Raw genomic sequence first — 22831 nt, 5'->3', positions numbered from 1 at the left:
AAACTTTTTGATCCAGATGACCCACAGTTATTCCGGCTACTGCTTTATGATTCTATGAGGTGATTAATTTCTTCCGATGTCTGGCTGAAGACTTTAAACTTAGCACTTCTTGGGAGGTAACCCAATCTCATGCAACACGGTAATATCTTTCCTTAACTCTTTTGCTTCGAGTGGTAACAGTTTCTCCTTGTTCATGCTTTTAATTTTATCTTTAGAACATTAAGGACAATGTTAGATTTAAGTTTGGGGGTATGGTAGAAACTTTTTAGTTGCAATAAATAAACTCCAAAGCCTAGAAATTTATGTTTATTAAGGTTGGCACTAACCAATCTAAGTGGATGGGAACATCTTGTTTATAGGAGTTGAGGAACCAATCTGATTAGATGGAAACATCTAAAGAGTCTATTCATAAAAGCACACAGCTCAGGTGTTAGAATTAAAAAAAAAAAATGGTAGTGTCGCCATATCTCGTTGAATCCTAATCCTTTTGTTTTTATCTTTTAAGTGATTTGGTGGGGCACACGATTCAAGTTGTTACCATTGCTAGGGTGAAATAGAGTGATTGAGATACCACAAAAAAAAAGAGAAAAAAGAATTGAGACCAGACCATCAGACCAACATGAATAAATTCAATAAAGTCGACCACCGGTGCCCTTGTATATGCCAGTTGTGTTGACCTAGAGTTAGGTTTATCGACCACTGGTTCCCTTTTATTTGTCAGTTGTGTTGATATTAGTCAGACCGGTATCTCAGTCCATTAGGAAAGGTTCTTCTTGGCAGAGGCCTTCAGACAGATATGGGAAACACCGTTCACTTTAAACCATCTATTTTTCTCTTTATCCATCTTCTTAATATTTCCATGTGATTGGTTGACTCCGGTTTTGATGTACAGAAACTATCTGAGTAGAGCTCTGTCACTTATATGAATTTTAGTATGCTTGAGTGCAAACTCGAGTACAACAATTGGAATTTCGCATCAGGGCACTTCCTCCTGTAGTCAGTGAAAGTATGCCAACCAAGGAGATTCTTTAGTTCCTTCCAAGGTTTTGCGTAGATAGCTAGGGTCCGGAGTAAAGGTTTTGTGAGTACACCTCTAGTAAACCCTCCGGAGACAACACTCCGCCGCTAGGTCCACCTAGCGGTTTAACGGCTTGTTGCACGTGCTAAGTGTAGTCATTTTTATTTTTCTAGATTAGATTTGCTCGAGGACTAGCAAATAATAAGTTTGGGGGTATTTGATAGACACAATTTTGTGACCGAATTATCCTCAATTTTCAGTATTGTTGGTACTCGATTTTCTACTTATTATGGTATTTTATGTGTTTGTAGGTATTTTTGGAAAATTCGGCTCGAAAAGTTGGTATAGGCACCCGGAGGAAACATGTTATCGGACTCTCAATTTTGGATAAGGGGCACCTAACTGATAAGGGGCACCCAGGGAGCCAGCTGCTAATCGCATCCCATCACTGGTTAAGAGGACTCCATCTTCTTCCTTGATTTGAAAAGAAAAATTGGCGGGAAATTTGGTGTCAACGGTAAAGGAATTATTATCTTTAAGATAAGAATATCTTCTTGCCTTATAAACATGAAGTTTTGAAGAAAAAGGAAGTTATCTTGTATTAAACAAGAAAGATATCCTTAGAAGATTTTATCTTGGATTTTATTCTGCGAATTAAAGAAGATATGGGTTTAGTAAAGAAATATATAGAATAAAGAGAAGAAAAAAATTCTGAAGATATTTTTAATTAAAAAGAGGAATATTTTGGAGTTATGGAAGAATATATTTGAGTAATGTGTAGTTGTGTGTATAAATAGAGAACTAGAGAGCACATTTGGGGAGGGGGGCAGTCCGGAGCCAAGAGCGTTATTTCATTTGGAGTTTAATATTTTCAATTCTATTTTCTACTGTTTATGATTATTATTATTTTAGAAAAATGATTGTACGGTTCATTGTGAGAACTCCAATGGTGATTAATAAAATAAATTTATTTAATCATATTATTGTCTCTGGTATCATGAGGAGCTAGACCCCATTACTGGGACAACGGAGGAAGCAACTTTTCATGATTGTGGTAAATGAATTAATTCTTTATATGAATTTTTGCATAGATTTAATTGCGTTATGATTTCTACTAATTATTTGTTTTTTTGTTTGATGTCGCATGGTTGGTTTAATTACTTTTGATGCGTCATGCTAACAACTTACAACTAATGTTTTATGAAATCTATTTTTGGAAAAGAATTAGAGTCACAACTTCTTTTGTTTGAGCTATATTGTTTAGAATTAATGATTGAACCACAAGAATATAAAAAGTAGTGAAATCCCGCGTCCTAGTATCTCTTTATCCTGTGACCTTATTTTGTATATTTTCCTTTGTTTTTAGTATTTTGTATATTCAATCCTAAATCAATCCCAACAAAGTCCGAGTGAACGACAACCTCATGTACCACTATTTAAAATTAGATCACTTTCCAACACATATTTCGAGAAAGGTATAAGCGAGTTAAACTCAGCTCGAAATATCAAATGTGTATAGTGTAAAGTTTATATAGCTATACGACTTAGTATCAATAGGAGATAGAATATAATATACTTCTGAGTGATAGATGAGTTCAAGTCTCCACATACCTTTTGTTGATAAAGTTCCTCCAAGCTCCCCTCAGTAGATCTTCGTCTTCAATCGATAAACACCGTGAAGTCTAAAGATCTACTACACATTCTATCCTAATCCGATACATAGATATATGTATACTAGAAGTCAAGACTTATAGTTTTGACAACTAAACTTGACAAACAAGCTTGCGAGTTCGACCAAGCAGTGATCTAACAGTCACGTCTAATAGCATGATGAAATTGTTTGATAGAAAGAAAAGAAAAAAAAAAAGAGAAAAGAAGAAAGTGTTTTATGGCATACCAAATGGTGACAAAATATGGTCACTAGATATAAAAGACCATCACTCCTTATCCACCTATTTTTAATATTGACAAGTATACCCTTATTTAATTAGTGTAATAGTAATAATTTGATGTTAATGATTTTGATTAATTAGTGTTATTAAAGATTTATTAAAGTTAAGTAATTAGTAGAAAAAATCTTTTTTTTTTGTGAGAGAGTGTTTGTGGTTTTGAGAGGAAGAAGAAGTGGGAAGAAAACCTGGGTTTTAAAGATTTATGAGAAATCTAAGAATTTTCTGATTCAAAATGGGTGATGAGGAACTTTATGCTAATAATACACAGGTATAACTGTATAAGATGTTTAGTCTCCTTTCTATAAGTTGAATTCATCAAAAAATTTGATTTTTTTCGGAGATTTGTTTTGGGTTTCCCTGAAAACTAAGGGACAAACTTTACGCGAGAAAAACCATTCGGCTTACAAATTTAAAACCGAACCTAAGTATTTTTCGTTTATGGTTTGGCTCATTCGAACTCGTCTAATAGTTAGGTGAACCTTAAGTTTATTCTTTGTAGTTTAAGGGGCGACTTACAGTATAATGTTCAGTTCAAAATTTAGCAATACCCAAACCAGCCGAAATCAATAAATCTCTAAACCTACTCAAATCAAAAGTTCGGATGAAAACCAACCAGAGTCGAATTAGACGAACCTAATATTTCCCTAAACAACAGCCTAGGTTCGACTCAAATTATATTTTTCAAGATCAACCGAACTGATTTTCTAAAAAAGTAAAAACGAAGAACAAGGCTAGGTTCGTCTGTTAATTTTGGACCGAACCAACATTTGTAAACCCTACTTTCATCTTCTAAATCCTATTGAATCGATCAAACAAAAAAAAACAGTCAAAAAAAAGATGAGTTTGTTGTAAATACCTTCTAATATGCATCTGAGAGCAATCACGATTTGAATTTCGCACTCAAATTTCTCTAGTTCTGATTTTAATCGATGATCAAAATATTTTCATCGAAATAAAGGAAACTGTTCTTTGTTTCATTAGTTTTGATTTAAGTTTTTAATTTAGTTAAGGATATTTAAATAATTTAATTAGTTTTAGATTAATTTCTTAATGAAATTGAAAGATATTTAAATAATTTAATCTAATTAAAAGGTAACCTCGTAATATCATGTCTAAGACACCTCTTATAAGCATCCAGTAAATGGTATCGTCATTTAGTATGCCTCGAAACATTTCAAAACACCTCACAATAGGTTTCGGGAAAAACAAAAAAAAAACTTAAACATTTGTTGGGTTTCCGAGGTAAGTCCATCGAGGCCCAAGTGCTCCTCGTGAGGAAACTTTCCAAGGCCAGATGGTCTTCTAGGTGAAGTCACTGAAGGTGGTGGGAAGGCTGCAAGACCTCTCTTGTTGGTGTTGAAGGGCTCAATTCCCACATGCCTTATAGAAAGTCTGCGTCAAGAATGGTGGAATTTTTTTCCACTGACTTTATTTTTTTCGTCTTTGTTACACACTTACCTACCGCTAACCAAGATGAAAGCTTCTAAGAGAAATGGGACCTAAGAGCATCCACAGTGGGCGAGTATAACCAAAAATTTGGGATGAGATCGTAACACAGTGAGACGGAGTAAAGATCAAATTCCAGACCAAATATGGTCGCGACCAAATCCCAAATTCTAATATAGTCGGGCGTAAATTTAAAGTACGCTTGTTGTTGGGCGTAAATTTAAAGTACGCTTGTTAACGGGCGGAGATTTAAATTACGCCCGATGAAAATTCAAATTAAATAAAAAAGAAAAAGAATGAGGCGGACTTTTAAAGTCCGCCTGATGAAAGTTACCAAAAATGGGGCGGACTTTTAAAGTCCGCCTGATGAAATTTTAATTGGGCGGACTTTTAAAGTCCGCCTGATGAAAGTTACAAAAAATGGGGCGGACTTTTAAAGTCCGCCTGATGAAATTTTACGAAAAAAAAATGGGGCGGACTCTGACGAAATTTTAATCATGTACCGTTGCGTCACAACACGGACTAAACCCAAAATTTGGTCTTTTTTTTGATCTTTCATCTATGGTTTTGATCGCACCACTGCAGTTGCTCTAAGAGGCCAACTGAAACTTAAATAAATCGTGAAGGTAGAACAACACCTTTATAATAAATGGCAATTATTGGCATTAATAATCTCATGACTCTTATCAGTGTTGCATTATATTCGTTTGATGTGGATTTGCGCATATCTCTAGACCAGACGCACTATACCACCATGGAGCAGTACCAGTACCAAATAAATAAATAAACATCTCGTGACCTCGTCAAGAAAGGAGGGAACCCGGTAGGCAGATTTGATTATTGAATAATGATTTCCACTGCGAACACCTTATAAATAACTGGTATTTGAGTTACATCTTCGTACTCGAAAACCAGCTTACAAAGAAGATTATATACAATCTAGTGTCTAATCTTATTCTTTTAAGCTTGGTTTTTTTAAACTTCAAACAGGTAGAGAAATGGTGAGGACCGAGTATTTGGCAATGAAAACTGATGAAATTGCAGCTGAAACACTTAATTCCGATATGAAAGAACTCGGGATAGTAGCAAAGAAGCTTGCTGGCCATGCCATGAAATTGGGAGGACTAGCTATTGGAACTGCCGTCCTGCAGTGGGTTGCTGTTGCTGCCGCTGTGTAAGTTTTCTTCCATGATACAGTATATTTTTTCCACTTAGTTGATGGGATAACGGCAGTCACTTCCCAATTTCAAAATGTTCGGATGAAATCTAATATATCATCTAATTTATTTCATAATAATTATATAATTTGCTGCAGTTTTTTGATGGTTTCGGCCGAAACAAAGTACAAGCCGAATATCCTGACTGCGCTTCTAGTGCCTTATATTTTCTTCACTCTTCCTTCAACATTGTTTATCATTCTAAGGTAATTGATCAGCATACAGAAATCATTTGCCATTCATTATTGTTTCGGTTGCATTCTAGCGTTTCCTTCCATGTACTACCAATTGAAATCTCAACTGAAACATTTCTCTTCTGATGCAGCGGAGAAATTTCAAAAGGAATCTCTCTACTTTCAGTCCTGTTGCAACTATTTTTCCCAGAACACGTTCCAAGTATGTGATCAAAAGCTTAACTAAGAGAGTGTGTGACTGAAACTTGAGCTGCTGGTTCTTGGTGACTAACGGTTACTATTGTGGTTTTGCAGATTGGCCTGGAAAGATTGGATCAACATTTCTTGTACTAGCGCTCGCTCCTCATTTAATTGGTGAAACTTTAAGAGGGAATTGGATTGGTGATGTCATCTGTATTGTCATCACCTTTTACCATTTGCAAGAACATATTAGAAAATCTGGCGGGTTCAAACAATCATTCACCACACTCGTTGGTTTGGCTTATACAAGTGGAATCATTTTGATGATTGTTTATCCTATCTGGTCTCTTGTGCTACATCTCAACTAGTGGTACTGATAGCTTCACTCATCACTTTATCTTCAGCAACAACAGTGTGTTGTTTAAATTTTTGTTAAATTTTTTTGTGTAATTAAATTGTGTACTTGCTCCATTTGATAAGATCAATGGGGTTGCTATTTTGCTTCAATACAAAATAAAACTCTATTTTGCAACCTTTTGTAGCTTATATATATGCGAGTCTATCAGTTGGTAAGCATTAAACCAATGATTTCATGAATGAATAAATTAAATGCCGCACATTTGTTTTAAAGATTCATTCTGGTTTTCAGGATTTGGTGACATAACTAGCATTTGCATGATATTGTATCTCTCGTCACTTCTCTTCGTGCACTCAAGATCCATGCTTGTTTTCAGGATTTTGTGAGATCCCTGCATTTGTCCTTCGTATCTCCACGTCACTTTTCGCCGTGCACTCCACTCATCACCAACTAGTTCTGAGTGGGGATGCCTACAAACTTATAATGGTACATGAGCTAGACCGTGCATATATGGACCAACAGCCTAGCATGCCCAATTAAGACACCTGACAGAAGTTTAATAGCAAAGTAAATATCCTGGATTGTCAAACATTTTATAACAGAACATGACCAGTTTTTTTAGTACTTTTTTGGGCATTCTGGTAAATCATAAGTCCAACTAAAAATCAAGTGAATAGCAAAGTAACATCCTGGATTGTCAAACATTTTACCAGGAACACAGAAGTACAAAGGAACTGTTGTCTGCTAGTCTTGAACAAAATATTGCAGAGAAGAACCAGAAGATGCAGAATTTTTAGCTACAACGCTTAGGTTACAAAACAATTCCTTCTGGTGTACTAACAAGCTCATATGAAAACAGTAACCTGTCAAAATGTATACCAATGAGATCAATCTTCCTTTGTTTCGTGACTCGTCACTCAGCCTTTACGGGATTTAGCATCTCTAGTTTTTCCACTATGTCCCCGATAAGTACGAGTAGGTGCAAATTCTCCCAATTTGTGACCCACCATACGCTCTATAATATGAATAGGCAGATGCTCCCTTCCATTATGAACAGCGATTGTATGGCCGACCATTGTGGGTATAATGGTAGATGCTCGGGACCAAGTTACTACCGTTTCTTTTTTCCCCTTCAAGTTGAGATTGTGAATTCTTTTGAACAATTTATAAGCAACAAAAGGTATTTTCGGTACTGACGATGTTCCGCTGTTTTGCTTCGAGGTCACATTGTTCTTTGATCTCTTCTTGCTCTGATTCAAACCAACATAACTCCTATCAGTCGATTGATTTGAGCCAGTTGTAGAGTACTTTCTTAGAGTCTCCCACAATATGTTACTTTCTTCACTTGGCACTACGACATTGATAAAAGCCTCCGCTTCATCGATCTTCCCCATTGTTCCAAGAAGCTCAACAATGATTGCATAATGTTCCATTAAAGGAGTAATCCCATAATCCTTCTCCATTGATTCCAAATATGTTATTCCTTCTGCCAATGCTCCTATGCTTTGGCAACCAAGCAAAACTCCTGTAAAACTTAACTCATCCGGCTCAAACCCATTTTTCTTCATCTCATCAAAGACCCTAAAAACTTCTTCAGCTCTCCCACTTTCAGCAAAACTCATAATCACATTATTCCAAGAATTCAAATTTCGTTCAGGCATTTCCTCGAGCACTCTAAGAGCATCATCAACACTACCCAATACACAACACATTTCCACGAAGATAACACTACTAATAATAGATTTTCTTGAAGAACCCATAACGTAATCAAGGATTCTTCTTCCAGATACTATTGAATTAGATTCGACACATGCTTGAATGATTGATATTAAGCTATCATTGTCTAAACACTCACCCTTTTTCTCTACATCATCGATAAAATCGAGGATTCTTCCCTCTTCCCACACTTCAGTAATCTCATCATCATCACTGTGAGTATCCTGATGGTGTGATCCCGTGTTAGAGACTTTAGGAACCAGACTAAGTAAATCTCTCTTGTAATTAGCTTGCAATTCTCTCTTTAAACCAGGAAAAACACAATAAACTGAGTGAAACTTCAACCTATTGAATAAACACGGGACATTATTGTTCGAAAATTTGGTTACATTATTTTTGTAAATTGAGATGCAGAAATTTGTAGATCTAGGTGATGTTGTAGCAGTATGTTGCATCATTGCTTAAACTAAGAAATGAAAAAGGGATTGCGCAGATTATGATTGAATTTTTATCAATATAAATTGATTTTGGTGGGACTGTTATTTAAAGAGTCCGAGACCCAGTGACTTTGGGGTTGGACTTGGGGTGGCCGTGGGGCCCCCCAAAATTTCTGAAAAAATGACAGAAAATAAGAAGAAGTACAATACAACTGGATATAAGAAAAAATGCAACCAAATAGAGAAGGGTCGTATGCTCATTCTTCAGCCTTTATCTGTCTGACGCACAGCTATTTTGGTGGGTTCCCTTCACATTCGGGGCTCTTTTCTTCGGTCTTGATAGTACTGAGAATATGTTTGTAGGTCCGGGAATTCTTGAGCTCAGTGCTTTCTGCATCACTAGTTGACACCGGTTTCCCTTTGGTTTCCATTTCTTCAACGCTGATCCTGTCAGTGTCTTTCATTTCCTTAAACCAATATGAAATGAGGTTAATCAGTAACCTGCCGATACAAATTGTAGTGGTTCATCAAGTAATAGGGGTTGCCATTATGTACCTGACTATTTGGTTCAGAGTTCATCATTTCTGCACCTTTAACTTCACTGTTATGTATTTGGAACATTTTTTGGGCAGTGAAGGTTTTGACTTGCTGTTTCATGTTAAATTCAGTAAGCTTGATCTGGAATTCCAGCTGATGGTGCAGATAAAGGGTTTCAAATTCCTTTGCAGGATGATCTCCCTGTATTATCATAAAATAATTTAGAATCTCAAAACCTATATCTACTAACTAAGTGTAAAAAAAAGTATATACTCGAAAATGGATGGATGTATGTTGACCTGCTCTATCTTCGACATGGCTGTGGCGGGGGCGGCCAGGACCAAGTTTTCCACCTCTCTGTCAAATGCTACAAAGCTAGTGGTGCCTGTGGAATCCTGCACCTCCATTTCTAGACGGTACCTTATATATTTTTATGTTGTACGCCAAGCACATTTCAAACTCATTATCTTTATCATAAAGAATTTGTGGATAGTTCATTGATTTGTTCGGAATTACTTACCTAGGCACCGCTGTGACCTCCATTTGACATGTTGTGCACCATGTCTTATTGCCACATATCTCTACCTTCTTGCTGCACTTTTCACAGGATGAGTAGGACCATAGGTCAAGGATACTTTGGATAGTAGCTCTGCAACTGAAGATGTTGTTCTCCTGAATGCATTCATTTTCAGATAACCAGAAAAAAATTGTGAAGCCATGATTAAGTTGCTGCGGATATAGGTACTACTAATTTGTTTAACAATTACCTGTGTTTTGGGATCCCATACAGCATCCAGTAATTCCAAAATACTTTTCCGGTTTTGAATTGCCAATTCGCCCACCATGGATCTTCCCCTTATCGGTTGCAATTGACCTCTTTGTCAATTGCTCGCCTTCGGGGATGGATAAGTTATAGTAGAGCTTTGTCGCATTTGTGGAAGCAAGTGAGTATTCAACTCTAACTAAGAAACCAAAACACTCAAAGAATGCAAATACCAGGTGTTGTATTGTTTGGTATTGCTTGGGTTTTATCTGCAGCTACAATCATGTACCCTACCGACCAATAAGCTGGGTCACATTTCTAGTTTTATTAGTTTCAGCCAAAAATGAACCATGCAGACATGCAGTGTTCATTACTGCTTAGGTTTTCTCCCCATTATATAATCGAAGGGATTTTCTGTTTGCCTAGTTCCTTGTAAGGTTTGAGCAAGAGATGACAGCAAGTAAGAAGAATAAACAAGACTCAAAATTGTAAAAAATTAAAACATACCGTAATAATCAAGAGGGCGACACAAGATTTTTGGATAAAACTCGTGTTTTGATTTATAATTGTCTCTACCAATAATCTCCACAAGAACATTTTCCATCCTTGAAATGATGAAACCTTTTGTTATCTCTCACAATAATCTCCCTTTCAACAATCTTCGAGATGATCTTAATAGCGTTATGACAATCCCCGCATATCCTAAGGTTCTTGATAATTCTCAATGTAGTTCCTTCTGGTGTACTTATAAGCCCGTACGCAATGGCTAACCTCTCACTATGATACATCAACGCCTTCTCTTTAGCTTCTTCATCAATATCATGAAGTACATATTTGGTATCCGGCACATAACCAGCTGCCTTCATTTCCTCACCTAACGACTTTAGCTTCACATAAGCCTCACTCTTCTGAGGAATCTCTCTCTTTTGGTTTGAGATCAGGTTATTCTTTGATCTCTTTTTATTGCTACGATTCAAACCAGAAGCAGATGCAATAGAATTTTCAGCCAATCGCTGATTCGTCCCAGTTGAAGAGTACTTTCTTAAGGTCTCCCATAATATAGAATTTTGTCCAATTGGCATTACCTTATTTATAAAAGCCTCAGCTTCACCGATCTTTCTCAATTTTCCTAGAAGCTCAACAATGCTTACATAATGTTCCGTTGAAGGAGTAATCCCATAATCCTTCTCCATCGATTCCAAATGTGCCATGCCTTCTTCCAATGCTCCTAAGCTTCGACAAGCCATCAAAACTCCAGTAAAAGTTGACTCGTTTGGTGTAAACCCCTTTTTCTTCAACTCACTGAAAACTCTAAGAGCCTCTTCACATTTCCCACTTTCAGCAAAATTCATAATCACATTGTTCCAAGAATCCAAATTAGACTGAGGCATTTCTTCAAGCACTTCAAGGGCATCATCAACACTACCCAATTTACTAAACATTTCAAGCAATTTCTTGCAGATAAAACTGCTTATACTAGATTTTCTTGATGGACCCATTATGTGATCATGGATTCTTCTTCCAGATACCAACGAATTTGAATCAATACATGCTTGAATGATTAAGATTAAGCTATTTTGATCTAGAGACTCACCATGCTTCTCTATATCCTCAATAACATCAATAATTCTTCCTTCTTTGCATAATTCATCATAATAATCATTCCCTTGAGTAGTATGTGGTAGCAATTCTCTGTTGGAGACCTTAGGGACCAAACCCAGTGAACCTCTCCTGCGAAAAGGTTGTAAATGTGTCTCATAACCACTGAAAACAGAGTATGAAGCAAACTTCAATTTCTTGAAGCTACTGTTAAATATTATGGTTAGGGTTTTTGGACTTGATAACTTGGGTAGTGAAGGTATATTTGTAAAGCTAACTGTAGTACTATGTTGATTCATCTCTTACAACTTTAAAATAAAATTATTCACTCTGAACTTTCAAGATTTTCCTTTGAAAGATTGTTCAAGAGAGATAAGAGATAATTATTTAAAATTGAGAACTTCACCTTGGAGAAAACCCAGTTTTCAGGTTTGAAGGTACACTATACTATCACAGTGATTTAGTGGTGCCATACTGGCAGTATACCCTTATCCTAAACTAAAGCAGAGGGCATCATTTGGGCTGTGGCCTGTGACTCCTGTGAGCGACCACTAGCTTTCTAACGAGTGTTTCTTGGGTTGCAAGAAGTGTGAAGGGCCTTCTTCGTTTTTAGGGCTGCAAGAAGTGTGAAGGGGGATTCTTCTATATATGTAGTGTAGCAGTGGGATTAGGGTGTCCTAAGAATAAGTTTTATGGTGGAATCTAAGCTATTCTAAGTATGGAAAAAATATAGAATGTCAAGTCTAAAGCAATGTAGTTAATTTCGGCCATCTCGGCCGAGATTTCACCGGAAATTCCGTTTTCAGCTTTCAATGTAGCGAAAAATATGATTTCCCCTTGACGGAATTCAGCCGAAAACTCTATTAACTTGGTCGGAATTTGGCCTGGAATTGCCGGAAATTTCGGTATCTCGAACCTGAATTCAATTTACAGAGAAGTATACCACCAATTTTAAGACGTTTCAAATCAACTGCTTCAATCAATTTGACATAATACCAAATACTAATTTAACACAGGTTGTCCAACCCAAAATTCCAAACCGATACAATTTCTCCTCCTTACCACCAAACCCAAACAATTTAACCAAAAACAATCGAAATTGAGAACCCAAATATTACCTTTACAAAATGAAACTAGCTATAAATTAGGGTTTTCTTCAAATACAAATTAAAAAATCAAATCGATTAAGCTGAACTTTAAATTTTGGTTCACCATCAAAATACTGATTACAGACTTATGATATTATTCTTCTTCGCTATGGTGAAGGAGAGTGCGGCACGTAATAGTTTCTGTGATGGAGGAGAAGAAATTAAAGAAAGGAAGAGATAAAAGAAAAGAAGAAAATGGGGCGCTGGTTTTGAGCTTGGACACGTGAGTACATAGGTGTCTTATTAAAGATAAGCCACTAGTATATCTAAGAGAATCTAAACACTCCGGATTTTTTAAATTAAGCACTTCGGAAAGTTAATCGGTATTTCTGACCTGTCTGAGACATCCCGAGACACGAGATTAACTACATTGGTCTAAAGACTTTTGAATAGAACTAACATTCATTTTGTCAAAAAATAACATTAAGCACCCGATTAAAATGATGTCTAAAAAAATATACTAGTTTAATAGACCCGCCGAATTAGATTTGACTTTGTCATTTAAACTGTAGTATTTTTAAACTATATAAGTGGCCTGTAAGATGTCGTATAGCATTTCCTTTTGTTTTCATCCATGAAAAACAGAATCATATCGAGATGAAATACACGTAACACTGTTTCACTAATAAACTAATATATACATATTCTATTTTATCGACTTTCGTAAACTAAATTTACGGAGGGCTAATTGAAATAACGCTTAACTTTTAATCTTTTATCTCTTTGGAAGTTTTACATCATTAGACTTGTATTTCCATGATCTATTTGGAATAGTAAACGAGTACGTTTTTGTTTTTTTAGGATACCGTAATGTCATTTTTATTGTATAGATCTAACTTATTTATTTAAAAAAAAAGGTTACAAGATAAGGCTTGTTACTTGCACGCCCAAGTAGCTACGCAAAGCAAGAAAGAAAAATCTCCTTTTTCTGATGCTGATGAGTTTCAATCTCAAGTCGTTCGTACATATCTAAGTTACTTTAAATTCAAGCCGTAAGGTTACTTTGGATTTACACATATCATTTATCAATACGATGGGGGAAAGTCTCTTTTACCCAAAATTTGGTTAGGTAACCAAGCCGATTGACCACAATTGTCTAGGTCGAAAAATGAAAACCTAGCTGATTGCGACTCTGAACACCATAAATAATCATCATTAAAAACCTAGTTATACCTGGCAAAATTCTTCATATGTGAAGAACACCACTTGTTAGAGCATAGCTTGGTTGAACCCACCAAGCACTGGTGTGTCAAGTTTGGTTGTCATATTTTAGTATCCAAACTCATCTAGAGTCGCTTGATTAAAAACTAGAGTCATCTTTGTTTAGGTTAGATTAAAAAGTATAGGAATGTTAAGACGTACAAGTATTACTCCAAAGACATGAAGAATGAGAAGAAGTAACAACTACAACGACGACATCATCCTTCCACTTGAGGTTAGTAATATTGACTTGATCTTGTTTCCATTCCTAACGTATCTTTCAAGTCGTGCTATATTGAAAACATAACATGCGAAGCTGTATATATTGTATATAATACTCTAATGGTGAGACTTGGTCATAATAGTATGATCAAAGTATCAAGGGAAACATATTACGAAGTATAAACGCTTATCTTTTGGAACTTCGTGAATACGGCATCAACATAATCTATTGTATATAGTTATTTGATTATGTGTGCATTACATAAGAATGATTTCACCCTAGGAAACAATGTTTTATAACATTTGTTTAAAGGAAGCACGTATATGAACTTGTTTCATAATCGGAACGAAATCATGATTGGCCAGGTTCTTTATCGAATATCTTTTGAATGACCAATATAAGATGACAAGATAGAAACTATATTAACTTGTTAAGATATATGGTATAACCGGTCATAGCCTATATAATATATCCAGTTGTAATCGGTCATAAGCTACATTCAAAATCAAGGTGTAACCGATCACAAGCTGTATTGGAATGCAAGTTGTAAACGGTCACGAGTTACTTTGGGAACCAAGGTATAACCGATCACAAGCTAACTCAGGAAGTAAGGCGTAACCGATCATACGCTACTTCTTGGAAGCAAGGTATAACCGGTCACAACCTAGTTTGGGAAACATGGTATAACCAATCACAACTTAAATTGTGAGGTTGGTACAACCTTTCCGAAGGAGAAAAACTGAGTTTCTAATATTCACATATCTCTTCATGTTTTGTGTGAAGCTTGGAATTAGGGTTTGCTGAGAAACTTCTAGATGTCGACATATTTAAACATGTACATAACTCTTATCATTTATTGTTCAAAGATATTCCATGATACTCAAGGTGATCCCTGGTCTGGAACACTGAAAAGCATTTAATTATGATTTTCATCATATATGTTTTAATTACCAGCAATTAAAACATATCCTCTGGAATATATTCTTAGTTAGTGTGCTAAACTAATAATAGAAGTTTTTCCATGAGAGTTTTAAGAAATATTAATTGGTTAACATTAATTGGAAATAGAAAAACCGAATTTAGGTACTTTAATACATATCTTGAGAATATTTTTTATTTTGGAATTTCCTTGTTGTCCAAACAACCTTGGTCTATAAATACTTGAGTTTGCATTCCTTGCAAACTTCATTTTTTGTTTTTTCTGGTGGAGCCGTATATTCGGAGAGGAAAGTATCTTAATTAGGCAAAATCTCTTACAACCGCTCGTTTAAAGACTTCTGTGGGATTAAGAAGCTCTACGAGTACCGTTGGTGGGAAACTAGATAATTGCAATGATATTAGTTTTCGATTATTGATTTGATTGACTAACGATTGTTGAAACTTTGATTGCACCTAGTTTGTTTATTCTTGAGAAGCTTCTCTTCTGATATAAGGCTCACTCAAACTAGATAAAAGTATATACAGGATCTTTAGAACCATCGTCGTATCTAAAGACATCTTGTGATAATCCATTGTTAACAAACTCCGTTATGTGCGTGACTGATCACAAGAAGATTCAAGTATTGTTGTGCAGGTTATTGAAGGAAATAAAAGATTTAAAGACGAAGAATAATTCTTATTAGTTTTCGTATCTTGTGGATTTAATGCACAAACCTTGATCGGCTTGGTTCCAACTAGAATTGGTTTATCTTTGATAGACTTGATTGATTAGTTGCACGAGATCGGCATCGCTCTATAGTTTCTCTTTGAGATCTATATTAATTGATTGCGAATCTAAAATTTGATTATTTCGGTAATCAACATTTAGATTGATCTAACCATACAAAGGAGTTTATTAGATTAAACAGAAGAGCCTTTGTCAACAACTCACATATCTTATAGCAAGATCGGTTAGAGTGGTTACCAAACAGATTTTTCCTTTGCTGTTTTGAATACGATCCAAAGGACTTGTTATTCACGTGATTTATTCTTGAAGTCGAAGGAGCGGGGATATTGACGAAACTAAGTAGCTAGGGGTAGTCTGCTTGGTCTCAACTATACGAAGTTGGTATTAGATTTTGTATAACAGCTTAATTCTGAGAGTGAGAAAACGGGGGTCTAACAACCACACCCAATATTTCGTTCGGCAATCTTTATGGACTAACTCCAATATAATTCCAAGAGAATCAACTAGACAGACAGACTCAATAAAAGAAAGATATCCAAGAGTTATATCTCATTTTCAAATCAATCAGCAAATCAACAGAATGAAATACATGAACTGATTGGTATGAGAATAACTTGGACGGTACCAAAGACCAATGCCCAAGTGTCAATCAATTAATATCAACAACCAAAGTTTGTATTTACCAATTGATTGAACTAGGCACAACCTGTGATATTTCAATTATATAATAAATATAATGCGGAAAAGAAGTAACACAGACACCAGAAGTTTTGTTAACGAGGAAACCGCAAATGCAGAAAAACCATGGGACCTGGTCCAGTTTTGAACACCATACTGTATATTAAGCCGCTACAGACACTAGCCTACTACAAGTTAACTTCGTACTGGAGTGTAGTTGTGCCCTAACAAAATGTCACACCGATTAAGGTACAGTCGCGTTCCTTGCACCTATGAATCCCAGCAGGACTCTACGCACTTGATTCCCTTAGATGATCTCACCCACAACTAAGAGTTGCTATGGCCCAAAGTCGAAGACTTATAAACAAATGTCTCTCACAGATAAGTCTGTTCTGATAGATAAATCTGTCTCCCATAGAAGTACCTGTGAAGTTTTTGTTCCTTCTTTTGATAAATCAAGGTGAACAAGAACCAATTTATAATCCGGTCTTATATTCCCGAAGAACAGCTTAGAAATATCAATCACCTCACAATAACTTAACTATATGGTAGTAGAAGAAGTTATTGTGGAATCACAAAGAATGAGACGAAGAGCTTTGTGATTACTTTTTATATCTTACCTATCGGACATAAATCTCGAGTTAATCGTAGAGAAGATAGTGATGCGTGTCGTAACCACAATAAATTAATTAATATTTTTCTCACTAATTAACAAGTAATATAGCGATAGTAAGGATCGTTCCCACGAGGATCAAGAGGTTTTAGTTGTCTTATAATGTCACAAAGGGGGGTTTTGGTTTTAGATTTTATAAAGAAAAATAAATAAACAAAGCAATTAAAAGATAAAGGAAAATCAATAAGAGAGATTAGATCAAGGAATCCTTCTTCGTTCCAAAACAATGATTCAAGTTATGTTTTTCATCCACATGTTATTAGTCACAGATTATCATCAACCGTAGGTAAAGCATCTAGCTCAGTGCTAAACCCCTAAATCCCTAGTATCACCGGATACGGAAGTTCTCGACTACCGGATTCTATTCACCAAACCACCTAATACTAGTATCTCACTCAAGATGTAATTTAGTTAAACGCATTAAGATTTATGAATTTATTAGGTTGATATTAGTAGTTAGACTCTTAGCTCAAGGTCTACTTGCTAACGTTGTTTCCACACACAATTTCTCCACGGAATCCCTCCGCAAGGTCTCGTGTTTGCTAATTGTGTAAAGAGTCAATAAACGATTATTTGTCCCCTAACTTTCACTAGCTTTAGATCAATTAACAAATCAATTTAGTATGCATCATAAACGACCTATCAATCAACCATGAATGTATAAACATTCCTATTAGTAAAAACAAACGATAATCATGTGAAAACTTCAAAGTAGATTTTAAACAAAACTCAAAACATGTCAAGAACTAGAAATTCATCCTTAATTAATAAAATTAGCTACTCATGCTAAGGAGTTCATACAAAGAATAAAGAAAATAGAAGTGTTGTGTGTGTAAAATGTGTGTAGAGAGGTGTAGAGAACTTCTCTATTTATATGATTCAATTTCCTAGCAATCCTCTTAGGAATAGAATCCTCATTCCATAATAACACCACTTTCCCTTTGTAGCTAAACTTCCAAATCCAAGTCTTTCTCAAATCTTCCATCTTCTCTTTCCAAATCCAAGCCCAATTCTTCAAACCCATGAGTCTAGATGAGTCTACAAAATTCTTCATTAATTGAGTCGCCTATGAAATGACAATATTGCCTATTTCACACAAATTGGGTGATTTCTTTTTCTTTTCCTCCGTGCGACTCCAAAATACCTAACAACTCAAAAACATGCGTAAAATACATAATTTACAAGAAAAATAGCAGAGAAAGCATAAACAATAGATAATAAATAGGATGTATTCTACACCCTATCAAATTCCCCCACACTTAGACTTTGCTAGTCCTCGAGCAAATCAAACTAAAACTTACAACTTCAAAGCGTTTCAGCGTCCCAATCATCCAAAGAGTTATGAGGACATAGAGTTTCTGCATGCTAGTAATAAGAAATTAGAAATACTAAAGAACATATTCTCATTCTTAATTGTTGAGTGAGAAATAACCACACCATAATGAGAGAATGCATGTTTGAGAGCGATCAATAAGCATTTCGCCTCGACTTCTGCCTCACCAAAAAGGGTTTTATGAAATTGCACTCAAAGGACGTACTTTTATGGTTCTCACATGTGTGCAGGTTGGAATGAAGAGAGAAATCCTGCAACATGTTGAATGGTGGGAAGGACAACTTCCGAAATATTTTAAAAACCCACATCTTTTAACATTTCGAAAAACCATTTTTCTGACGATCTCTAAGAAAGGAAATCAACCACTATTATCGAGGATGAGATTACTTACTCACCTCCACATCCGATCGCCAATGATGATAACACCACTCTCACGGCATCCAATAAAAACGTCTTCCACTCCTCGTCTTCATCTTCTTGGTATTCGTCTTTGGCTTCAACTATGATGATAAACGCTCGAACTTTGTAATTCCTTGACAATTTGTAAATCTTTACCTTAAATCCTTGTTGTTTGAAACTTCCTTATAGATTTTTCTTCCCCATGGCTTATTAAATAAAAGATAAAAACAAAATTTCTCTTGCCATCATTTTTTTTTCCTTCCTTTTTTTTTTTCATTTTTTCATTTTTTTTAGAGACAAGAGAAATAAAATACAAAACAAAGTGAAAATAAAAACAAACCATGGCCGTGGGAAAAGTACTTTACCGCTTGATTTTCACAACTTGTATCGTCTCGAAATCATAAACTTCAATAATTCTCACATTTTGCTTTTCTTTGCTCTTGTAAATAAGTCTTCAACTTGGATATAAAATTACGCTCCTTATATGTAAGTCTTCAACATGTATATATAAAAATCTGCTCATTATATGTTGCTTTACTTGGATATGAAATTTACTCTTTTCTTGTTCCGTTGCTTGTAAACCTTGAATATTTTCAACTTTCCTTGTAGATTTTTATATCGCTCCCTTGTTGATGATAATGGTATTTCTATGGACCCGTTATTATCGAGAGAGAGAATGGTGCTAACTGCAAATCGAATTACAAGAAGGAGGCTTTCATCTATAGATGTCACCCTCATGATTGACAAAATTAGCACTCAAGAGATCAAAGAGTAGTGCTTCTATTGGTGGGAGGTTGGGTAGCTCACCATTCTACCCGAAATTAACGTACGGTGACACACACTCTAAAGAAAGCTCTTTAGTTATTTATAAAGAAATCTGGTCGGTGCCTTGCATGATATAAATAGGGTAGTCTCCACTAATGATTGATCAACAACTCTAATAATGCATGTCTCCCTTCTCCTAATCTGCATCACCGGTATGATTAAATCCATTATTTAACACTCTAACAAGCAAGAAATCCGAACGTAGTTCCCTAACATTTCCAAGTTCAGTTATGTCGGTCAGAATTCTCTATGTAAACATACCTAGAAGTATGCTAGTGACTCTAAAATCTCTACAAGTTGGAGGTTTTATGCAATTTTTTTTTTTAAAATAAATGCTTAACCACTCCCCCACACTTAAACCTTACATTATCCTCAATATAATTGAATCATCCAAGTAAAGTGAAGGTGGAAAATCCTAGCATGATATGGAACAAGAAAAATAAATAAACAAAAAAAAAAGAAAATAAAAAGTAAAAGGTAAGAAATACAAAACCTATGGGTTGCCTCCCATTAAGCGCTTGTTTTAAAGTCGACGACCCGACTTGGCTCTTGTAAGATTCACTCCCCGTATACTAACAATCCGAAAATTTGGGGATCCACCCATAGTACCTGTGTTGCAAACAATAGCTTCATAAAAATATTAGCACAAGAAAACAATAGTGAAATTATCGCTCGATAGAAACTTCCTCCACACTTATTCTTGTCCACACTCGGGAGTGTATAAAGAACATAGAATTTGGGAACTTCTATGTATTTCTCTTGGCAAACCTGCATAGTGTTAGCATCAAGTGTTTCCAATGGTGGATATCTAGAAACAAAATCATCCAAAAATACTTTCGAAGCACATACATTCAAACCAATAAGAGGTAAAGGAGAAGAATCAATATGCAAAGTGTTAGACAAACCTTGCACAATCTCTTGTATTACAGAATCCTCTTCATCCTTAAAAAATTCAAGTGAATTACTTACCTCTTGTATATCATGGTTCTCTATCAAACCTTGCAACCATTCTTCGTCGTTTTCTTCCTTAACCAAAGTCTTGGCATCATTAAAATCATTGGCAGATTCAATTGGGTCTTCCACAATATCAATGAATTTGGTTTCATCCTCTAGCATCATCTCTTCAACATTCTCATCATCGGAATCGGGCCATTCACTAAAATGATTTTTATCGGTATAAATTGTAAGATCTTGTGAGGTTGTTACACCGTTTATAACAATAGGCAAGTCACAGCCAATCTCCTCCTTTTGAATAAGTGAAGGATCGTTATTATGATCCGGAGTTGGAATAACTTCCTCATTGTTGCAACGCTCATACACTACCGCGGACTCATTTCTTTCCCTAAGGAATTTTTTAAAAGCACTAATTGCATCTTCCTCAAGATCTACCTTTTGAATAGGTGATTGATCATTATTAAGATCAAGGCTCGAGTAGGATGCACTAGCGTCATCAAAAGTCTCCAAAGGTTGGTCCTTTTCAAGACAATCATCTTCACTTTCAGACTCACCATAATAAGAATCTTCATCGGTTTCATAACCTTTATCCAGACGTCGTTTAAGTTCCATATGAATGTTCCTACTAATTTCTGAGACAAGCTCTTCCGAGGTTCCATCATCTTCCAACTTGTATAATTTCTGTGCAAGTTTCTTGACGTTCACACGCTTACCACCGTTGGCTACAATAGGTTCTCTTTCCCAGGACTCTTCCCTTTGAATGGGTGAATGATCATAACTACGATCCAGAATCGGATGATAAAAAGTGTTGCAGAAATTGGTTTGTGCGACGTTCTTTTTATCACGGTCAAGTTGGTCTAGTATTTGTCGCATATCTTGCAATTCTTTCATAATCCGCGTACAACTCGAATGAAGCCATTTAGAAGTAGACTTATCCCACCTTGGTGCTTGACTTACATACCGACTACAAGGTTGTTGATATGTATGAGAATATCCATAAGGTTTTGTAGGAAATTGAACATAGCCAAAAGATTGGTTTTGATTGTATCCTAAAGATGGTTGGAAGTTGCCATAATGTTGAGGTTGAAAACCGTATTGATTGTTGTAATATGCTTGCTCCTGTCCACCGTACATGGAAAACTGGTACCTGAAATAAAAAATCTAGAAAACAAAGTTAAAAACAAAAATAAAACGAAAATAAAAACAACTAAAGCTGCTCCGCTGCTCCCCGGCAGCGGCGCCAAAATTTGATGCATGTCGTAACCACAATAAATTAATTAATATTTTTCTCACTAATTAACAAGTAATATAGCGATAGTAAGGATCGTTCCCACGAGGAGCAAGAGGTTTTAGTTGTCGTATAATGTCACAAAGGGGGGTTTTGTTTTAAGATTTTATAAAGAAAAATAAATAGGATGTATTCTACACTCTATCAGATAGTACTCAATACGATAGAACAAGTAAGATCAGATCACATAACTACAGAGAAAATAGTTGGGTCTGGCTTCACGAATCCCAAATGAAGTCTTCAAGTCGTTAACCTATAATAGTTTTGGAAAAACCTAGGTTAAAGGAGAATCGACTCTAGTCGCAACTAGGACACAGGAAAGTGCTGGGATTAGGTTTTCCAGTTGCTAGAGTTCTTCCTTATATAGTCTTTCAAATCAGGGTTTGCTCTCAATCAAAGCTAAGATAGCTTAGTAACAAGGCATTCAATATTCACCGTTAGATGAAAATATGATTTAAGATTCAAGCTAAGTTTGCTTAAAATCAAAGCAATATCTCTTCACCGCTAGATGGTCTTATCTTGTTACACACAAATGAAATATACTTTCATTTAGATATCGGTAACCGTACCTAAATGTGTATATTGAGTTGGCTCAATAATAGTTAACCGAAGTTACCATATGAACACTTTTGTCTTAACCACATTCATCTAACACTTCTAGATCAATTATGATGATCAATCAACCATGAAAGATAATCAAATGAATCTAATTGTGATACAAATAGAGTTGTTCAACTGTTCACTATTTTACAGAAATATATATGAACCAATTGATTCAAAATCGGATTGATTCATGAGAATCAATTCATGAACATTAAGCCACGGTATGCAAAGATTGCATTCCTTAATTTATTATTATATTTGTTCATGAGTATTAAAACATACTTAATCCGATTTTAGAACTTAATCCACTAAGTTTGCAAATGGGTACGCAAACTATAGCTTCCGCAATTTGTTCTTGTCCAGCAGTTTGCAAACCGGTATGCATACTGTTGTCCCGGACCTTAACTCAGGTAGAACCGTTCGC

At 35.6% G+C, this 22831-nt stretch overlaps 3 protein-coding genes across 5 annotated transcripts; 1 reads left to right on the top strand and 2 right to left on the bottom strand.

Moving 5' to 3' along the window:
- The first annotated feature begins 5228 nt into the window (after positions 1–5228).
- Positions 5229–6616, top strand: LOC113286190 (cold-regulated 413 plasma membrane protein 2-like). Its single transcript, XM_026534877.1, has 4 exons — positions 5229–5590; positions 5732–5839; positions 5959–6029; positions 6122–6616. Exons 1-4 carry the CDS (start codon positions 5415–5417, stop codon positions 6373–6375), a joined length of 609 nt encoding a protein of 202 aa, XP_026390662.1. The 5' UTR covers positions 5229–5414; the 3' UTR covers positions 6376–6616.
- A 443-nt stretch (positions 6617–7059) lies between these two features.
- LOC113289325 (pentatricopeptide repeat-containing protein At4g32450, mitochondrial-like) lies at positions 7060–11873 on the bottom strand. Of its 3 annotated transcripts, XR_003330950.1 has the most exons (6): positions 10326–11873; positions 9823–9976; positions 9576–9727; positions 9355–9475; positions 9074–9256; positions 8576–8985 (listed from the first exon to the last, which is right to left on the bottom strand). XR_003330950.1 is itself a non-coding variant. In XM_026538557.1 (5 exons), exon 5 carries the CDS (start codon positions 8537–8539, stop codon positions 7283–7285), a length of 1257 nt encoding a protein of 418 aa, XP_026394342.1. In that variant the 5' UTR covers positions 8540–8985; positions 9074–9256; positions 9355–9475; positions 9576–9727; positions 9823–10388; the 3' UTR covers positions 7060–7282. The 3 variants fall into 3 exon arrangements, 1 of the variants encoding a protein (XP_026394342.1); XM_026538557.1 differs by having other exon boundaries at positions 7060–8985; positions 9823–10388; XR_003330949.1 differs by having other exon boundaries at positions 9823–11873.
- LOC113291499 lies at positions 8809–9900 on the bottom strand. Its single transcript, XM_026541025.1, has 5 exons — positions 9823–9900; positions 9576–9727; positions 9355–9475; positions 9074–9256; positions 8809–8985 (listed from the first exon to the last, which is right to left on the bottom strand). The coding sequence occupies exons 1-5, from the start codon at positions 9898–9900 to the stop codon at positions 8809–8811; spliced, it is 711 nt and encodes a 236-aa protein (XP_026396810.1).
- Positions 11874–22831: the final 10958 nt, after the last annotated feature.

Source organism: Papaver somniferum, chromosome 6 (assembly GCF_003573695.1).
Source record: "Papaver somniferum cultivar HN1 chromosome 6, ASM357369v1, whole genome shotgun sequence".
Lineage (NCBI taxonomy): Eukaryota > Viridiplantae > Streptophyta > Magnoliopsida > Ranunculales > Papaveraceae > Papaver > Papaver somniferum.
Note: the sequence above shows the minus strand (reverse complement) of the source record. Positions and strands in the feature narration are given on the sequence as shown.